The sequence below is a fragment of the Vigna angularis genome, chromosome 2 (assembly GCF_016808095.1).
Source record: "Vigna angularis cultivar LongXiaoDou No.4 chromosome 2, ASM1680809v1, whole genome shotgun sequence".
Classification (NCBI taxonomy): Eukaryota; Viridiplantae; Streptophyta; class Magnoliopsida; order Fabales; family Fabaceae; genus Vigna; species Vigna angularis.
Genome location: NC_068971.1, coordinates 42,191,101 through 42,209,219, shown reverse-complemented (window position 1 = coordinate 42,209,219; position 18,119 = coordinate 42,191,101). Strand labels below are relative to the sequence as shown.

The following is an 18,119-nucleotide window of genomic DNA, read 5'->3' as shown; positions in this document are numbered from 1 at the left end:
ATACTATATTGAATATTGAAAGATTCAAATGAAGCCAAATTAGTACCTAACACAAACATTATTATTTTCATTCTTAAAAATTAAAAAGTTCTAAACAATTTAGTCCTAGATTAAATTGATGTAAAGTCAAACTAAATTATTTACTTTTTCTTATCTTTCCTAAATGAAATTGATAATATTATCTTTTAAGTCATAACTTGATCTTTCATTATATTTTTTTTTTTGTTTTATCAGTAAATAATAGAATATATTTAACAGAATATTTGGGATTTTTTTATTTTATCAATAAATAATAGAATATGTTTAATAGAATATTTGGGATGTCCAAACTCTTTACACTTTATATACAAACATTGTTTACGTTGCTGATTGTAGATAAAACATGTATGAACTTTCAAAATTGTCTTACACGCCAAGTGACTTACCAATCTATCCATCAACATCAGCATTCTTTAATAAAAGATTGTGTAATTTAAAAAAAAAAAAACACTACAACTACCTCGTTGTCATAAAACTCCTTGTGGTGTAATTGTGTTAGTGTTTCTGCTTTGATTTCCTTCCCAGCCCAATGGAGTGGACATGTGGTATTATGTGTTAGTATGTCCATATCTTTTGTTGTTATGGTTGTAACAGCTCCCCAGACCATGCTTTCTTCTCTGCATAATTGTAGAAAAAATAAGATTCCAGTGTGGCCTCAAGCTTCTTGCAATTTATCCTTACAAACCCTAAACAAACACTCATAATTATCCCAAATGCTTTGTTGGCTAACAAGAGTTAAGATGGTTGTCCCTTTTACAAAATATTTAAGCGGACATTAATACCAATCCAAATATGAGAAATTAACATTAGTTTGTTTATGATTAATCTGTAGTCATGCATTCAAATGTCTTATACAAAAGATTTCTTCTATATTTTTCCTTTTTTAAATATCACATTGTTTCTATAATCCTAAATTGCCCAAACTATTGCTACACATATTGCCTTCCAAATTTTGTTCTGTTTCCCATTAAGTTACACGAAAGTGTTAGAAATGAGTTTTCGGTTGTTCTCAACCACAAAAAGCTTTATTAGCCATATGTTATTTTCCACGGAATTTTTCTCACGAATTTTTTTCATGGATAAAAAGGATATTTCTCATGGAATAACTTCCATAGTTTTTTTTTTTTTGGTAAAAAGGTTGTTTTTTTCATGTATTTTCTTTTTTATAGATTTTCGGTTATGGATAAAGTGAAAATTTTCCATGTCTTTTTTCAACAATTTTTTCCGTGGATAAAAAGGATATTTTCTAGGTTCCCTTTTCCAAATATATGTGTTCATGGGTAAAGTCAATCTACCCATAAATTAAAACATTTTTATAAAATATTTCTTATATGGTAATATTTAATATTAAAAAATTATCTCAATCATAGCCAAATTCTTTAAATCTAGTCAGATTGCTCGTTATTGAGCCCTCGTGCCATTAAGACTCTTGTTGTCCAATCCTCTCGCAATCAAACACTTTCATAGTTTCACACACACTCTTTCTTTGTTTTACCATTTTAGGTTTTTTTTAACACTTCAAATTTAGGGATTAAAACCCCAATTTTGATTCATATTTTGGGCTTCTCGCTTCTACATCTCAAGGAACACTAGATCATTTACTTGAACTTTTTCTCATGTATTACATTTAGAGATTATAATATAATCATTTTGGGTTCAGCTATCAAAGTTTTTCTAGTGGACATAATCAGTGTAGTGGATCCTGCTCAAATTGTTCATTTGATTCATCTGTTTTTCCTGTTGTAGCTTTTTGACAGTTATCTTAGTCTATTCCTTGCAATCGTTGAGGTTGAACTTCCCCTTCTTGAGGCATGCCTCTTTGTCTTTATTTGACACCAAAACTGTTTTTCCATTATCCTCCAACATTATCGTTGCTATGAACACTATGTCTCTTACAAATCCTTATATAGTACATAGACACTGGAGTCTCATCTTACTGAGCGACATCACAATGTAATCTCATATTTTATTTTAATTTGAGTTATTTGAATTATACACTAATTATACAGAGTGGTCAAGGTATTTCAATTTAAGATTTTGGTCACACAATCCTTTTTACATACAATCACGATAAACCTCTCAACCTTAAATCCCAAATTTCTCCAATATCTCACCAATAAAAATATCATAGTCGTGGATAAGATAGAATATTAGGGCTCTAATTAAGTTTTCATAAACAACTATGCAGAAGACATAACGTGTAAATCGACCATAGGAAGGAGAAATGTTTTCGTCAAACAACTTTGAAAAGAAGTACATTTGATTTATGTTTTAACCATGTGAAAAAAGCTTGACAAATGAAACGGAATCTTCCATCTTTTCATGTTTAAAGACGCAAATTGGACACCTTATTAGACTTTTTCTCTATGCTAATTCTATTAATTAATATGTGATCAACATCTAATGAAAGTGCATCATCGCATGACAAATCAAAACACTAAGAAAAAAGTGCACGTGGTTGATGCAAACATACATAACTTTTGGACGACATTATTAAAGTAAAATAAAGGGGCAGAGATCAAGGCACACACAGAGCTTCAGTTCAGATCTTACTTTGTCTCTCCAATTTTACTTTATTTCTGTAATTAGTCACTTCAACATTAATGAGTGAAGGATTAGTCATATGATTCTTTCATTATTTCTAACGTATTTCACTGTGTGTTAGTTATTTGTCGGTACTATAATTGATTGACATTGAAATGTCTGGCTATAAGCCTATTACCATAGGCCCAGATAAAAGAAGATTCTTTCATTCAACATCGCAGATATGGTTTGCTTTGTTTTCCTTTTTATGTTTCTCACTTCATAAGGCTTTCGTTTCTTGAATGTTACATTGAGACTGCTTAATCCACGTACCATGCTTTCAGATGATAAAGACTAATCAAATGGCCAAAAGAAACTTAAATAATTGAGGTTATGAGGTCCGTAATTGAGAGATGATATGAATATAATAAGATCTTTTTTTAATAATTTCTAAGATAATCTCTCCAAGGAAATTAACTTTTGAAAAAAAAAATCTGGTGTGATCGAGAAGTTATGCAAGTTATGAGTTATATTGGTCCATTAGGTAACACTAAAAAGGGGAACAAGAAATTATACGACACTTATAACAGTAGAAATACATACAGTGATGGTGGTTCTTGTTGCAATTAGCATTACTTGAGGATGCCAAATTGAATAATTACAATGAATTTATATCGATTTTGAATCCTCAGCATCCTCTTTTGTTGTCTTAAAATCTTCTAGATATGTGTGTAGATCTCTACTCAACCCTATCACCTATGTGAAATTAAATTATATTGCAATCATGTGTCATTCTATAAATATATAGGGGATAGTCCACATAGCAGTGATGAATATAATAGGACAAAATCACACAAATGAGTATGTTTTCACTTATTCAATTTTTCGTGATTAGTTTGTCTAGTTGCCAATGATTTTGTTTTCTTTTTGTCAGGTTAATGTTTCAATATAAACTTAAGAAATTCATTTGCTGAGTTTTGAAAATCCTAAGTATGAATACAAGCTTCATATTACAAAAAAATAAAAAAGTTAAAAAACTATAAATTCATTTGGATTAGAGATTATATCATTCTCTTGTGAATTTTTTTATTAGATTTGATTAGTATTATATTTCTTCGCATGAATCTTTCTTGGAAAACCTATCACTAAGTTACTGTGGTTAAACTAAATAGAATTTGAGAGATATAATATACACTAAACCAAAAGTTTATAAGTACATGAATTAATGACACCAAATTTGATAAGCTTATCTATAGATTTTAACATGTTTAAAAAATCATAAATATAAAGAAAAATTATTTTAATTTCATTTTAAATTAAAATTAGTTTATGTAAAAGTTAATTTCTAAATGCTATTTTCATATTAAATTTTCAAAAATTTAAATTTTTAACGGTGTATAAATCATTTTTATTTAATTTTAGGTTAAATCATGAATTTATTTCCATTTTGGTAAAAAAATCTAAAATTGATCAGCTTGCTTTTTTTGTATTTTAATTTGATTTTTATTTTGAAAATTTTGACAATTAGACCATTTTCACTAGTATTATACTAACAATACTAACAACGTTAAAGAGATATAATATATTAGTTTGTGATTTTTTTTAATTTTTTATTTATTTAAAAAAAATTGTCACGAGTGAATATGACGTCATGTCACATAACATCAACAATGATGTGGTTGTGGCAATGTCATGTGTTACTGTCATGTCCGGTGTTATTATCTTATAGTCTCAATTTGTTTACTCTATTTTTATTGTCTTAATACAATCTCATTTTTTAAATTAAACAATTTTGTCTAGATTGAAATAAAATTTAATTTTTATATAAATATTATACAAACATTTTTATTAAAATTTATAATTTCATTAAGTATTTTTAATAAGATTAAGTTTATTTAAATTTAAATTGTACATTAAATTTTATTAAAATTATTTTAAAGTTGGTAATAAAAAGTAATGTTAATAGTTGTTTATCAATAGTATTTCATAAAATAAAATAAATTTATTAACTTTTTCAATTCTTTTAAATAATTGTATATTTTTAAAATATTTAAAATCCAATAATTTCTATTAAAATGTTTGAGTTAGTTTAAAAATAAAAAATTTTATAAATTCAAATGTAAAATTTTAAAATAATTTTAAATAATTTTATAAAAATTAAAAAAAAAATTAAAATTTAAAAGCAATTTTAAATAAAGCTTAATGTAAAATATAAATATAAATAAACTTAATCTTGTTAAAAATATTTAATATTTAATAAAATTATCAATTTTAATAAAATATATTTGTATGGCATTTATACAAAAATTAAATTTTCAATTTGAAAATGAACAAAATTGCTTCATTTTGAAAAAGAATATGACTAAATTAAGACAAAATATAAAATCAAATTGAGATTAAGATAATGATACCTGAAAGAGTGACACATGGCATTATTATTCTTACATCACATTATTAATCCTACTTGGCACAACATCAACATGACATATGGTAATTTTTTTAATAATTAAAAAAATAAAAATAAAAAACATAAACTGACATGTGACACATCTTTAATGTTGTTAGTATAATACTGAAAAGGATTTGATTACATCAAAATTTTTAAAATAAGAATGAAAATTGAGAAGTATAAAAAAATTAAACTAATTTAATATTTTTCTATAAAAATATAAACGAATGACATCACTATTTTCGATTTCTTTTTGTCCTTTTTATAAATATTTAGCCTAAGCTTCTTCAAACAAACACTAGTGCAAAAACAGTGTATAACATCCTGCGTTCAATGTCTAACCACTGAATAATCAACGTTAAAAATGACCGGTAACATTTTTGTAAATAAATGCAACTATTATACATCGTTTAGAATTGTAATTCGACGTCAATTTGTTATATTGGGTAAATTTTGTGAAAATATTTGGCGCAAAGCTGAAAATATATTTACCTATGACGTCGAATTCCCTAGACGTCAAATTCGACGTCAAAAGGATATAAAACGTCGAATGTCCCAGCGTTAGACGTTAAAAGGTTAGTGAATTCAATACAAATTTGAGCGGGAGATTGAAAATTCATTCACTTTATCTTAGCACGCGATATCATCTTTTCTGCTCAAACTTTTCTAGATTGACGACCATCACATGAAATATTTCTTTCATGTGTTACAAATTCACGTTAATTAACTACTTTATGCATGATTTTCGTTTGTTTTGACCGATTATTTTCGTGTTTTTATCCTTCATAGGCACATTTTGCTTTCTCTCTCACTGGTGGCAATACTTTATTTCGACGAACCCACTTTTGAAGGTTAGTTTTCATTTTCGTTTTGAAGAACTTATTTGTTGAACTTGTTTGTTTTTTTTAACTTGTTTGTTGTTTTTGTTTAGTTGAACATGTTTGTTGTTGTTGTTGTTTGATTGAACTTGTTTGTTGTTTGTTATTGTTTGTTGTTGATACTACACTACACGTTCATAGTTCATGCTTTATAAAATATCAAGAATTGAAATTTGTTTTTCTCCTGCTTTTCAGGTCTCGTAAGTTGTAAATAAGGATCACAATTAATTAAAAAAAAATTTTATTAACGTCGAATATTGACAAAATTCGACGTTAATTTGATTAACATCGAATTGTTCTATGTTCGACATCAATTTAACGTCCCCCAATATAACGTCGATCTCAAATTTGTGAAAAATCGAAAAATAATGACGTTATACGTATTTTTATACTAGTGAAGTTTCTTAATCATTAGGTTAAATCCATTAACATTATTAATAATGATAAGAAGAAAAGGGCTTGAACACTAAAGACAATACTACAAAGGGTGTTGCTCCCTCCACTACCACCCTATACTTCCTCCACCTCCCCACATTATTTTAAATACAATTATATCCTAAAATTAAAAAGATTTTTACTTTTATCCTATTTTAAATAATTTGAAATCCTAATTTTACTTTCCCAGCACCCACCCACGTAACTCTCTTCCCCTTTTCCCATTTTCATTTCACCTCCCCACCTCCCGCACTTCCATTCCTTTTTCTTCCCAGTTTTTTTTTGGTTTGAAAGCTTCAATTGCCGCCGTGGTGTGAAGGAGCGTCGCCGCCGTGGTGTGGAGGAACATCGAGAAGCGTCCAGAGCATCAACCAGATCTTCAACGGATGTCAACATCCGTTTAAGGTAAAATGGATGTCGACATCCGTTTTACCTTAAACGGATGTTGACATCCGTTGAAGGATGTTGACATCCGTTGAAGGATGTCACCTCCGTTTAAAGGTTACGTTTTTTATTTTAGGGTTTTATTTCAAGGTTTATTCGAATACGAGGAAGCACGACACGCACTGCACCACTACACGCACTGCACCACGAGAGCGATATTGCACCACGAGAGGGAAACTGCTTGATAATTCTTTCCACCACCACCAACCTTTGCAACTTGTAGTATCTCACAACGACGAAAAAGAGAGAGGAAGAAATATAATGTTAAAATGAAAGAAAAATATTTTACTCATGTACGGAACTAGAATAGGTTATTAGTGAAATAGGTTGTGAATGAGTAAAATTAAAAAATAATAACCCTAAAAATAAAATTTTACTGAGGAACAAAATAGTAAAGGAGAGGTGGAGGGAGAAAGGTGTGGTGGTGGAAGAAGCTACACCCTACTACAAAATGTGTTTAATTATTCGAAAAAACTTAAAACTGTTACCAAATAATCTATATAAGATTTGAAAAATGTGCGTGTACACATAGGCTAGAACCAATTTGATCTTGCCCAACAAAAGAGGGTTTTACAATCCAGTAACAGTCAATAAAGTTCACGGTCAATCACTTTTTGCACCCTCATGTTTTCTTTCTGCATCTTCATGAGGTGTTGGAAAGCTCTAAAATATCCATATTTCATATAGGGTATTGTAAAATTGAGAAATATGTCTCGTCTTATTCAATCTTATTTATAGATATGAAAACTTTTGGATTCTATAATATGAAATATATTTTTGGATTATGTAATTTAGAGTGTATGTCAAAATTTTGGTATAACACAACAAACTCTATAATTAGATATAACCTTCATTAATATTTTATATGAGTCCTAGATCATAAAAAATATTTTTCAATACTTAATAAATTAAATATTAAGTAATGGATAATAAAACCATAACAAATATTAAATATAAACACAAAAATATTACCATTGAATGAAAATATATAAAAAACTACAAACAATTCCATAAATTTCTTGACACTGTCATGAGCCAATATCCAATTACTTATATAAGAATTTAAAAAGAGACTAATTGAGTTAAAATTAAAGAAAAATTTGATTTTATTAATATAAAATAACTAATCATTATGATAAAAATTAGGTTTAATGTCTCGGTATGTTCCTATTTTCGGCGTGAATCTCAAATAGGTCCTTTTTTTTCGGCGTCTCAATTGGGTCCTTTTTTTTGTAAAATTGTATCAATTAGAGGTTTGCCGTCAAATTGGACAAACTGACGTTTAAGTTTAGGTTACGTGGCATTAAAAATGAGTCTTCTATTAAAAATTTGAATTGTTCATATGTGAAATCAAATTTAGAGAAGGGTGAAGTGGGCAAAATCTACAAATTTAAGTGCAGCCCCTGCAATTCAAAAATGCAAATGAGATTGGGAAAAAAAATTGAGACTAGGGTTAGCGTTCTTTCTTTGATTCGATTCAAAGAGCAGGGTTCTTGGGTGAAAAACATGAAATGCAGAAGTCGCAGGGAAGTTATATATATATATATATATATATATGTTTTCTGAAATTTAACCATGGAAAAGGCAAAAATGAAAATTGGTCCAAAACTTTGCTTCGATAGCAAAAGTTATGTACAGTAGCAATTATGTGTGTGGGTCCAGTGTCATAGATCTATGGGAAAATGCCCAAGTTGACAATTCATCAATCTTTTGCTCCAGACGACGAAATCAAAACTCGCCGGAGAGGACTCGCCGCTACCTCCCAACCGCTTCGTCGAAATCCAACTATAACAGTAGATCAGGGCGCTAGGGGTAGGTAAACCACCGCAATAGCAGTAAAATGGAGAACGAACCTATAAAATTAAATTGAAAAAAAAATCAAAGATCCTGGGCCTTGTTCATGACAAAGACGGCTGAGCCTGGGCTCGAAGGCCGCTCTCTCCTCCTTTGCTGATGAGAACTGGGTCGAATAAGCGCAGTTAGGGCACGTTTCACCCACTCACCCTCCACGCCTCCGATCCTCACAAGCGAGTTCTTTATCACGGGTCTGCGCATATTGAGGCGATTGGAGGGGTAGGAATCTGTGTGGTGGTTGTTGCTGGTAGTGTTCTTGTGTAGGTTGCATCGGAAGGAGTCGAGATGTGTAGTAGGGGAACACATGCAGGGTTTTCGTTATTTCTAAGCCAATGTTCTTCACCCACAAACCATGTGCTTCGAATCAAATAGAAGAAAGAACGCAGGTTTTTCCCCAATTTCATTTGCATTTCTGAACTAAAGGAGCTGCACTTAAAATTTTAGATTTGCCCACTTTGCCTTTTCTTAAATCTGAATCCAATCTGTACAATCCAAATTTTTAATACAAAATTCATTTTTAATGCCACGTAACCCAAACCGTTGTCGTTTGTCCAATTTGACGGTAGACCTTTAATTGCTACAATTTTACAAAAAAAAAATATTCAATTAAGACGCCGAAAAGAAAAGAAAAGAGACCTATTTAAGATTCACGTCAAAAATAGGGACCTACCGAGACATTAAACCTAAAAATTAATATTACAAGTTGTTTTGTCTATAAATTTATTATAATTAATAACACATGGTTTGTTCATATTTTATTATAAATAGTTATATCTTTTTCCTTGATATGCACTTTTAATATATATTAAATAGATAAAATTATGTTTGTTAAGATGTTCCACAACTAATTGATTTGATCAATTAGTCAATTGAATTTGAGTACTAACAATGTGGAAGATCATTCTTCATATTTTATAGGTTTTAGTGCCTATGCTAAAAAATAAATTAGTTTAATGTTAATTTCCCTACTTAACTAAAATATTCAAAGCATCTCTAAATACAATTATTTTTTATATGAGAAACAAACGAAGTTACATATAAATATATTTAAATTTAGATAAGCATGGGTCAAAATATTTATATTCTCAGCTAATCACATTCGGTTGTAAATCTTCTTTAGTCAGTAAGCTAGTAACCTACTTTTAAACAAAAGGAGTGTTTAACAGTCTATTTTAGTTGCTTAATCTTTTTCTGTTAAGTGAAGATAAAATTAATCAAATCTATTAAAAATGAATAACAAGAGTTGGCTTATTTGCTTTATTATGTGAAAATAGTGTTTTGAAACTCAAACCACTTGATAACTTGTTTTCAAGACTAATATAATAATAACAATAATAATAATTAAATATTATAAGAATTTATTGGAACATAATAATTAACTGTAGAAAATTGTGGGTCCAAAAAATGGAGAAAAGTTACTTAAAAACTGGGATCCTCTCCATGTTCACATCAGTGCATTGATTCATAGTGATTATTTTTAAGATAATGATATTTTTGACATTATTCTAACAACATCAGTTATGTGTCATCTAAAATTACTTCATAAACATTAATATAGATCAATAACAAAATATACAAGATAATGTTAAAATATTATAAAAAAAATGTTCTCAAATTATCCTTACTTTTAATTTTACAGTCACTTCTTCTTGTGTTACCTGCCATAATAATGAACATACTGTTTATCAACAGAAGAACTTACCAAAGCAATTCTTTTGGGTAGGTCACATGAAATCCATGGACAATGTGTGTTACTAACTGCTATTCACTCTTTTCATTTTCTGATTTGCGAATCCTTTGTTAACAACTTACTGTATTCATTTAAAAGAAACATTTTAATGTTTAGTTTTAGGGTTTGATAATCCGCAGTCTTTGGGTTCGGGCAAGATAGGAAGAAAAGACTCCATTTCCTATCAATTTTTAATTTTCAATCTCTAGTTCACAAATCATTAATCATTCAAGCAATTCCTCTCGGTAACTTCGCCTTTCTCAATTCATTTTTTTTTTATTATCTTCTGGTTGCATGTTATTTTAGTCTCTTCAGTTTTGTTGTAGGGTCTGGTTTTGGTGCAATCTCTGTATTTCGACATTCTGGGTACTTAAAAAATTACAATCTTTCTCTTTTGTACATTGTTTGAATGTTTCTTGGTTGTAAGCTTTTACTTCAGTTTTTCGTGTTTTTCATTTTGTGTTTCTACGCCAGTGTTTTACGCTATTTATCGCCATTGAGGGTTGTTCTCTTTGAAATCCATGTTCATGACTATTTATGTAAGGATTATTGGAAGTAGTCAGAAACAAATATGACTCTGATTCTTTATGTTTCATTCTGTGTATGTCATAGAGGGGTAGAATTAAAAAAAGGTGGAGAGGGGCTGAAAATGATGGGTTTTGACTTTCTCATCTTGGATATTCATTGAGACAGTAAAATATGGAGAGGATTGGAAATCATTATACTTTCTTCTTAGTTGGTAGGGTTCAACATTACCTTGGGAAATTCATAATTAGAATAACCCGCCCCTAATTTTCAGCTCAATTTCATTCACACTATAAAGGAGTGGTGTAAATTTGTTAGCCTGAGTGAGAATGAGCGGGCTTGCACTATCAGTTGGTTCCACACTTTCCTTTTTTTCCAAGCAAGTGATTTCCAAACCCTTCCAATTGTAACCCTTACACTAAGAAAATAGAAAAACACTTCTATTAGTTGTGATTGCATGTTCAACCTCTCAAGCCTTTTCCCACATTGCTGGATGAAAATCCATCGTGACCAGAGCTTCTGTCACATTCGGAGTTCTTCTCAGCCACATTTGAGTTCGTCTCTGTTTAAGCCAGTTCTGTTCTGTTCTTATGCAACTCTGTATGTCTGGTTCTGTTTTGCTTTGTCCATGAGCAATTTGTTTGCTTCTGTTTGTCTAGTTGGGCTGTAGGTTGTGTTCATATTTTCATGTCTTTCATTTATGACTTTATTTATGAACATTCTTAAACTTGTGAATCTACGATTATGAATTTACAATTAATTAAGTATTTGATTTGTGTTATAAAGGCTTTTTTTCTTCTCTTATTTATGCTTTTATATGCAAATATAGGAATTTTATGAATCTTGAAGGATATGACTCCATAATTTATTGTTCTCTGTTTCCCCTTCCAGAGTCTTGAGTAACATCCTGAGTTTGACACCTTGCTATTTTCTGGACTTCTTCTCTTATCCTACTTACTGTAAGGTTGGGTATTTTAAAGAGCCGTTGTACTGGTTTGAAGTTCAGTCTGTTAAATGATAAAAAATTCTATCGGGATAGCAAATTGTTTGCAATGCATATTATCCTAATATTTCATTTTCTATTCAAAGAATTATTGGTGCAAGAATGGTTTTCTAGAAAATGTTGTTTGGCTTTTTTCTGCAGTGATAATGGAAGAAGCAGGTTATGATTGCCCCAAATTTCAGGAGAACGAAAATCTTGCAGTGCCCCCGGGTTTTGTATCCCTCACATCTTTCATTTTGAGAAAGAGTGGAAATGTTAAGAAAAATGATAACTCTACAGCCTTTCCAGTTGCATCTGAACAAGAGCCAAACTGTATGAAGACTGAACTTGAGACGAATGGCATTGATGCTTATAGGCAGGGTCTTATACGTCGGCCATGGATAAACATGGACCCGAGCAACAACCACAAGCCTAAGGAATCTCACACAAAGCATCTTCCTATGGTTAAGTTGGGAATCTTGCATTTTTTTGGTTAGTGGTTAGAATGCTAATAAAATCAAACCAGAAAGGCATAGTCCTAGACTAGGTTATTAAATTGAGATTCAAATTGGGAACTACTAAGCTGATTTGGAATTGTAATCATAGTTTGTTTTCAATTGTAATATTTGAAGTTAATGAAAAGTAACTTTAAATATATCGACATGATGTATAGTTTAAGTGTTTAATGTAATAAGTCTGAGAACAAATTACTAGTTTTATCTAAGTTTCTGAAGTCTCATTTTAAAAGAATGGAAATGAATCAATGAAACAACAAAATAGAGTGCATGCATTGGCTGAGTGAGTGAGAAATGAAGTAATGAAATAATCAAATAGGATAAGTTTAGAAGCCTTCTTTCAAGTTCTTTTGATTTAAAAATTTAAACTTATATGATTTTTCATTTTCTTTTTGTGAAAATTGGTGAAAGAAAAGTAAATGCAAAAATATTTGTTTTTTAAGTGATTCACATCAATGATACAAAATGAAGTTTATCCATTGATTGGGAGATTCAAATTCATTTGAGATTCATTTAATGATTGAATGGTATGATTCAAATTGTTTAACAATGAATACTAGAATCAAGATACATCATATGTCCTTAGGTGGTTGGTAACCTGCAACAATTAGAGCATAATCTTTCTGATTTTATCTTCTTTGAGTTCTACATAGTTATTAGGATTCATTTAGAGACAGATAGTGTATTTAAACGTCTAAGTTCTTGTTTGAAGTTTGTGTTGGTTTGGCTCTGGATTGCAGGACTTGATAATTTTTCATTTTCTTTTTGTGAGCACAATCTCATTGTGACTGGTTTCTCTTCTATTTTCTAACCATAAAGAAATTTAATGATATTTGTTTTCCTTTTTTCATTTTTAGAACCTACCTATAAATCCTAGTCGTCCAAAGGGGACCATACGGGGATGTCCTAGTTGCAATAATTGTGTGAAGGTATGTATCCTCACTTTACCTATCCACATTGATCCTTTATTTTTGTTTGTTTATCAAAGTCTTGAATCAGGTAACAGCAAGGTGGCATCCTAAGGATGCAATAAGAGAAGATTTGGAAGAAGCTCCTATCTTCTACCCAACAGAAGAGGTACCAACCACCTAGGTCTAGTTGTATGCTTTCGTTGTGTCACCTTGTGTACATCTTGATTTATGTTGTCAAATGTGGATTGTTGTGATTTTTGAATAAAATATCTGTGTAATTGTGTACGTTATGAAGGAATTCAAAGACACGCTTACATATATTGCAAGTGTACGTTCCAAAGCAGAAACTTATGGAATTTGCCGAATTGTTCCTCCTACTTGCTGGAAACCACCATGCTTTCTTCAGAGAGAACACATATGGGAAAAGTCTGAATTTGTTGCTCAGATTCAGCGAATTGATGGACACCAAGTTCGGCGAATTGATGGACATCAAGAAATTATGGCCAGTGCTTGTGAAAATACAAAAACCAAGAGAAAAAGAGATGTAGAAGTAACTTTGGGCTCTCAGCTTTGTAAAAGAAACACTAGCAACCCAAATAACCATAATGTTGAAGAATGTGATTGTGAGTCTGAACCAGGTCCTAAATTCAGTCTCAAAACATTTAAGGAATATGCAGATGTGTTTAAGAACCAGTACTTTAATTACAATGATAAGAAGAAATTCATAGGTTCCAGTATAAAATTAGCTATACCTGAGCAGTCGGAACCATCTGTGGAGAATATTGAGGGTGAATATGGTCGAATTGTTCAAAATCCATCTGAAGAAATTGAGGTATATTGATGAATAAATTCAATATGCATTGCCTTTTCCATCTTCAGTTTTTTATACGTTCTGAAAATTCTAATTGATCACATGCTAGGTGCTTTGTTGTAATAAATTGGAGGCTGGAGTTTTTAGCAGTGGATTTCCTACAGTTTCTGATCCTGTGGGGGCAAACGCTTACCCTGAATATTTGAAATCTGGATGGAACTTGAATAATATTCTTTCAGGTTCCCTTCTTTCGTTTGAAAGCCCTGATGTTTTATGTAACCTAGATCCCAATGTTAGTGTGGGAATGTGCTTCTCTGCTGTCAACTGGGTAATACTATCGCTTTATTACCTTATATTTTCATGCATATCACATCTTTATTTTCAATATCTCTATCCTAATAGTTTTCTGGTGGAAACTTCCAGACTGATTTTCAAATTTGATTAATGAATCCTCTTTCTTTACTTCTCTATCTAATCACTTGACATAAACAGAAAGTTGAAGAACACCACTTATACTCATTATCGTACATACATCTGGGTGAACCAAAAGTGTGGTATAGCGTCCCAGGAAGATTTGCTGTTAACTTTGAAACAATTTGGAAAAAGTATCTACCAGATTTGCTTGCAGGAAAGCATCATATGCATGATACTATGGTGAGAATATTATTGCTTGTTATGAACAATTGTGTTTCTTTAAAAAGTAACTGCGATGCACACCTAACATCCTTTTATTTCTCATGTGACTTCTGTTAACCCTTTCAATATGAATCCATGCATGCTTTTCTGATAAACATCATATTGCTGGTCAAGTGGATTTTGATTCTTCGGGATTATTTGTATACTAATTTCACTCATTTCCTGTCGATATCTCCCATCTATTGCCATTTATGAACATGTTTCTCCATCCCACATGTTTATTGTCATATTTCCTCTCTTTATATCATCTAGTGAATGTCAAAAGTTTCATTGACAATACAAAGTATCAGTCTTTTGTAGTAGCTGATTCCTAGGTTTCAAGGAAGAATAATTGTATGTTCATTTGTTTTGTCAGCTGATATTCAATAGGCCAACGGGCACTTAGAGAAGAAAGCAAAGGCTTCACTTATAGGATCTATGTTTTCCCTTGCTTAAGTATAGCTTACATTATTGTAATCAACATGGTATTGGAATACCAAATGTTCTATGCAATGTCCTTGAGTCGTGGGTTTTCATTTTACCTTGAAAAATGTGAAGAACACTTTCTGCTAAATGTTCAACCTCAGCAGCTCAACCTTTTGTTGAAACTTTTGTCATTCACAATCCTTTTTTTTTCAGAAGAAAGCCCAATCTCATCTAGGCTTCAAGTTTGCCAAAGCTTGTTTTTGCTGCTTGCAGTAATATTTCTTTGGCTTTGTTGAAACTTTATTAATTGTTGCTATCAATTTATGATAGAGAAAGTAGTAGTGTAAAATTTTATTCTTCAACTAGTTTTATTCAGAATGGATAAATTCCTGTCACCTCAAATATTAGGTATATATTGTTGTTTCCAAAGGAAACACTTTTTTTGTATGTGAAACTGAGGTGGGTCTTTATGCTAATTTTTGTTACTAGGAGATGCAATTATCATGCTCCATATTGAAGGCAGAGGGTATACCTGTCTATCGTTGTGTTCAGTATCCTCGTGAATTTGTTCTCGTCTTCCCTGGGGCATATCATTCAGGATTTGATTGTGGTTTCAACTGTTCTGAATCAGTAAGTTTTGCTCCTCTTGAGTGGCTGCTTCATGGACAGAACGTTGTAGAGCTTTATCGTGAACAGAGGAAGAAGACATTATTTTCATATGACAAGCTTTTATTAGGAGCTGCAAATGAAGCTGTCAGGGCCCAGTGGGAAACTGGTCTATGCATGAAGAGCACATCCTCCGACAGCTTAACATATAAAGGTGCCTATATAAAAAATGAGTTCTTAACAAAAGCTTTCAACGTAAGTCATTCAGCTCGAAATCCTAGTTTTTCTAAAGTTGTTTATTATCAACTTCAAATCTCATTGATCATCAACAATTCTTCAATCATTTATCTTGATAAACTGAAATAACGGGAGAGGCACACATTTTTCGTATTAATAATATTAGAGAATTCTGAAGGTCTTCTATCCATCCTTCCTTCATTTTATTTTTCTTGTTAAAATTGGGCTACGTATTTTGCTTCATTCAGGTTGCATTCATACCTTATTATATTTGTTTCCTTTGTGTAGTTTCGCATTCAGAGTGAAATTTTGAAGAGGAAATTTCTTACGAGTTCATTACTATCACAAAGAATGGATGAAAAATTTTATGCCACCTGTAGGAGGGAATGCAGTATTTGCCTGTGTGATTTACACCTATCTGCTGTTGGGTGTTCATGTTCAAATGACAAGTTTGCATGTCTTGATCATGCAAAACATTTTTGTTATTGCACTTGGAGCAACAAAATTTTCTTCTACCGTTATGAAATCAGTGAGTTAAATGTTCTTCGTCAAGCTTTGGAGGGGAAATTAAGTGCAGTCTTTAAATGGGCCAAAGAGTATCTCGGATTAACTCTGAACTCTGCTGCCTCCAAGAGATCAAAAGCACGCTCAGAAAACGTTAGTGGTTCAACCTTCCCTTCCCAAGACTTGCATACGAAAAAATCTATATCCCATACAGCAGCAAATGAATCAAAAGAGAAACTACGTCAATTGCAGGAAATATTGAATGCATCAAAGAAAAAACAAAATGAAGAGGTTTCCCAGGTCTCGCAGACTTCTGGTGGCACTCACAGTTCATATGACACTCATTCGAAAACGAAGACAGATTTGCCTCAGTCAAGCTGTGCAAGTGGTGCGAAAGGAATCAGTTCTGTTGGCACCAAAATTGATACGGAGATGGTTGGGAGCAAGGTAACAATTTCAAAGAAAGGAGATCCAAAAGCATCGAAAGTCTCTTCAGTTACAAACTTACGGTACTTGTCTTTTCTACAAGAACATGTGTTACTTGATGTTTCATCTGATAGTACGAGTACCTCTTCATCGGACTCTGAAGTTGCATAAATAGCTAATGGCTAACTTGTACAACCGGAAAAGATAGTAGTAGTTCTTCGTAGATTTATCATTGTAGGAATTTGGATGGGACATCCATCTTAGTGTACTCTAGATATAATTACAAAAAAGTTGGCTTGTAACCTAATATATTCAACTGTTGACAAGAACCAACACTATTTGGCTACTAAACAGAACGGCAGGTCCATTGGTTCATTTTGTATCCTGAGTTTTTGTAACGTCATTCTTGTCTCTTTCTCGTAAATTTGGTGTTTCTTCCTTTTTTCTGCACCCTCAGCCGAAGTTGCTTTTCTTCTATAGATTGGCTATGGTTGAATTTTAAATTGCTAAACTTGATTAGGCTGTTGTTCTGCTTGTACGAGTTATATATGTTTCTGTTCAACAGGAGTTGTGCACAACCATTTTTGCAGTACTTGAAGGGTGCTTAATGAGTAAAACCCAAAGCACGAAGTATCTTAGAGTCATCAGACATCAGAAATGGCAACATAATAGATAGTACTAGTATATTATGTATATAGTGGCCACGGGCTCTTTTTCAAGTCCTTTAAACTACCTCATAGCATCCTTGAGAACTAGATATTGAGCTCCGATGTCTCAAGAATGTCAAATATATGCTTCGTAGTTTTTTAATTTCTCAGAATTAGTTGTAATGTCTGAGTCTCCTTCAATAGGGTCACTTTATGTTTAGCGACAAATAAGAATTCATTCCTTACGTTGGTTTTTTGCACGTTCTTCTTCGAGTAACGTTACTTTCAACTAAGGACCAAAGACCCTCGGACACTCGGACAGAAGCGAATCAACAGTTTAAAACTTGCACTCAGTTTATTTCTGTTCAAATTAAAAAGCCCGAAATAGGGGAAAAAATTTGTAAACATCAATTATGCTGTCACTTCATAATTTGTCTGTTACCCTCTCCACCACCCCATTTGTTTTGAGAAGAAAATAAAACACATTAAAGGTGAAACTAGTT

At 31.6% G+C, this 18,119-nt stretch overlaps 1 protein-coding gene across 10 annotated transcripts; it reads left to right on the top strand.

Moving 5' to 3' along the window:
• Positions 1-10,239: 10,239 nt before the first annotated feature.
• Positions 10,240-17,351, top strand: LOC108323264 (putative lysine-specific demethylase JMJ16). 10 transcript variants are annotated; one of them, XM_052873100.1, is made up of 12 exons: positions 10,325-10,341; positions 10,475-10,596; positions 10,678-10,717; positions 11,768-11,840; positions 12,021-12,322; positions 13,231-13,302; positions 13,373-13,450; positions 13,580-14,116; positions 14,205-14,423; positions 14,588-14,749; positions 15,686-16,057; positions 16,328-17,351. In XM_052873100.1, exons 5-12 carry the CDS (start codon positions 12,026-12,028, stop codon positions 17,138-17,140), a joined length of 2,550 nt encoding a protein of 849 aa, XP_052729060.1. In that variant the 5' UTR covers positions 10,325-10,341; positions 10,475-10,596; positions 10,678-10,717; positions 11,768-11,840; positions 12,021-12,025; the 3' UTR covers positions 17,141-17,351. The 10 variants fall into 10 exon arrangements, with proteins under 10 accessions (XP_017411156.1, XP_052729060.1, XP_017411150.1 ...); XM_017555661.2 differs by lacking the exon at positions 10,325-10,341 and having other exon boundaries at positions 10,354-10,596; XM_052873101.1 differs by lacking the exon at positions 10,325-10,341 and having other exon boundaries at positions 10,354-10,596; positions 10,667-10,717.
• Positions 17,352-18,119: the final 768 nt, after the last annotated feature.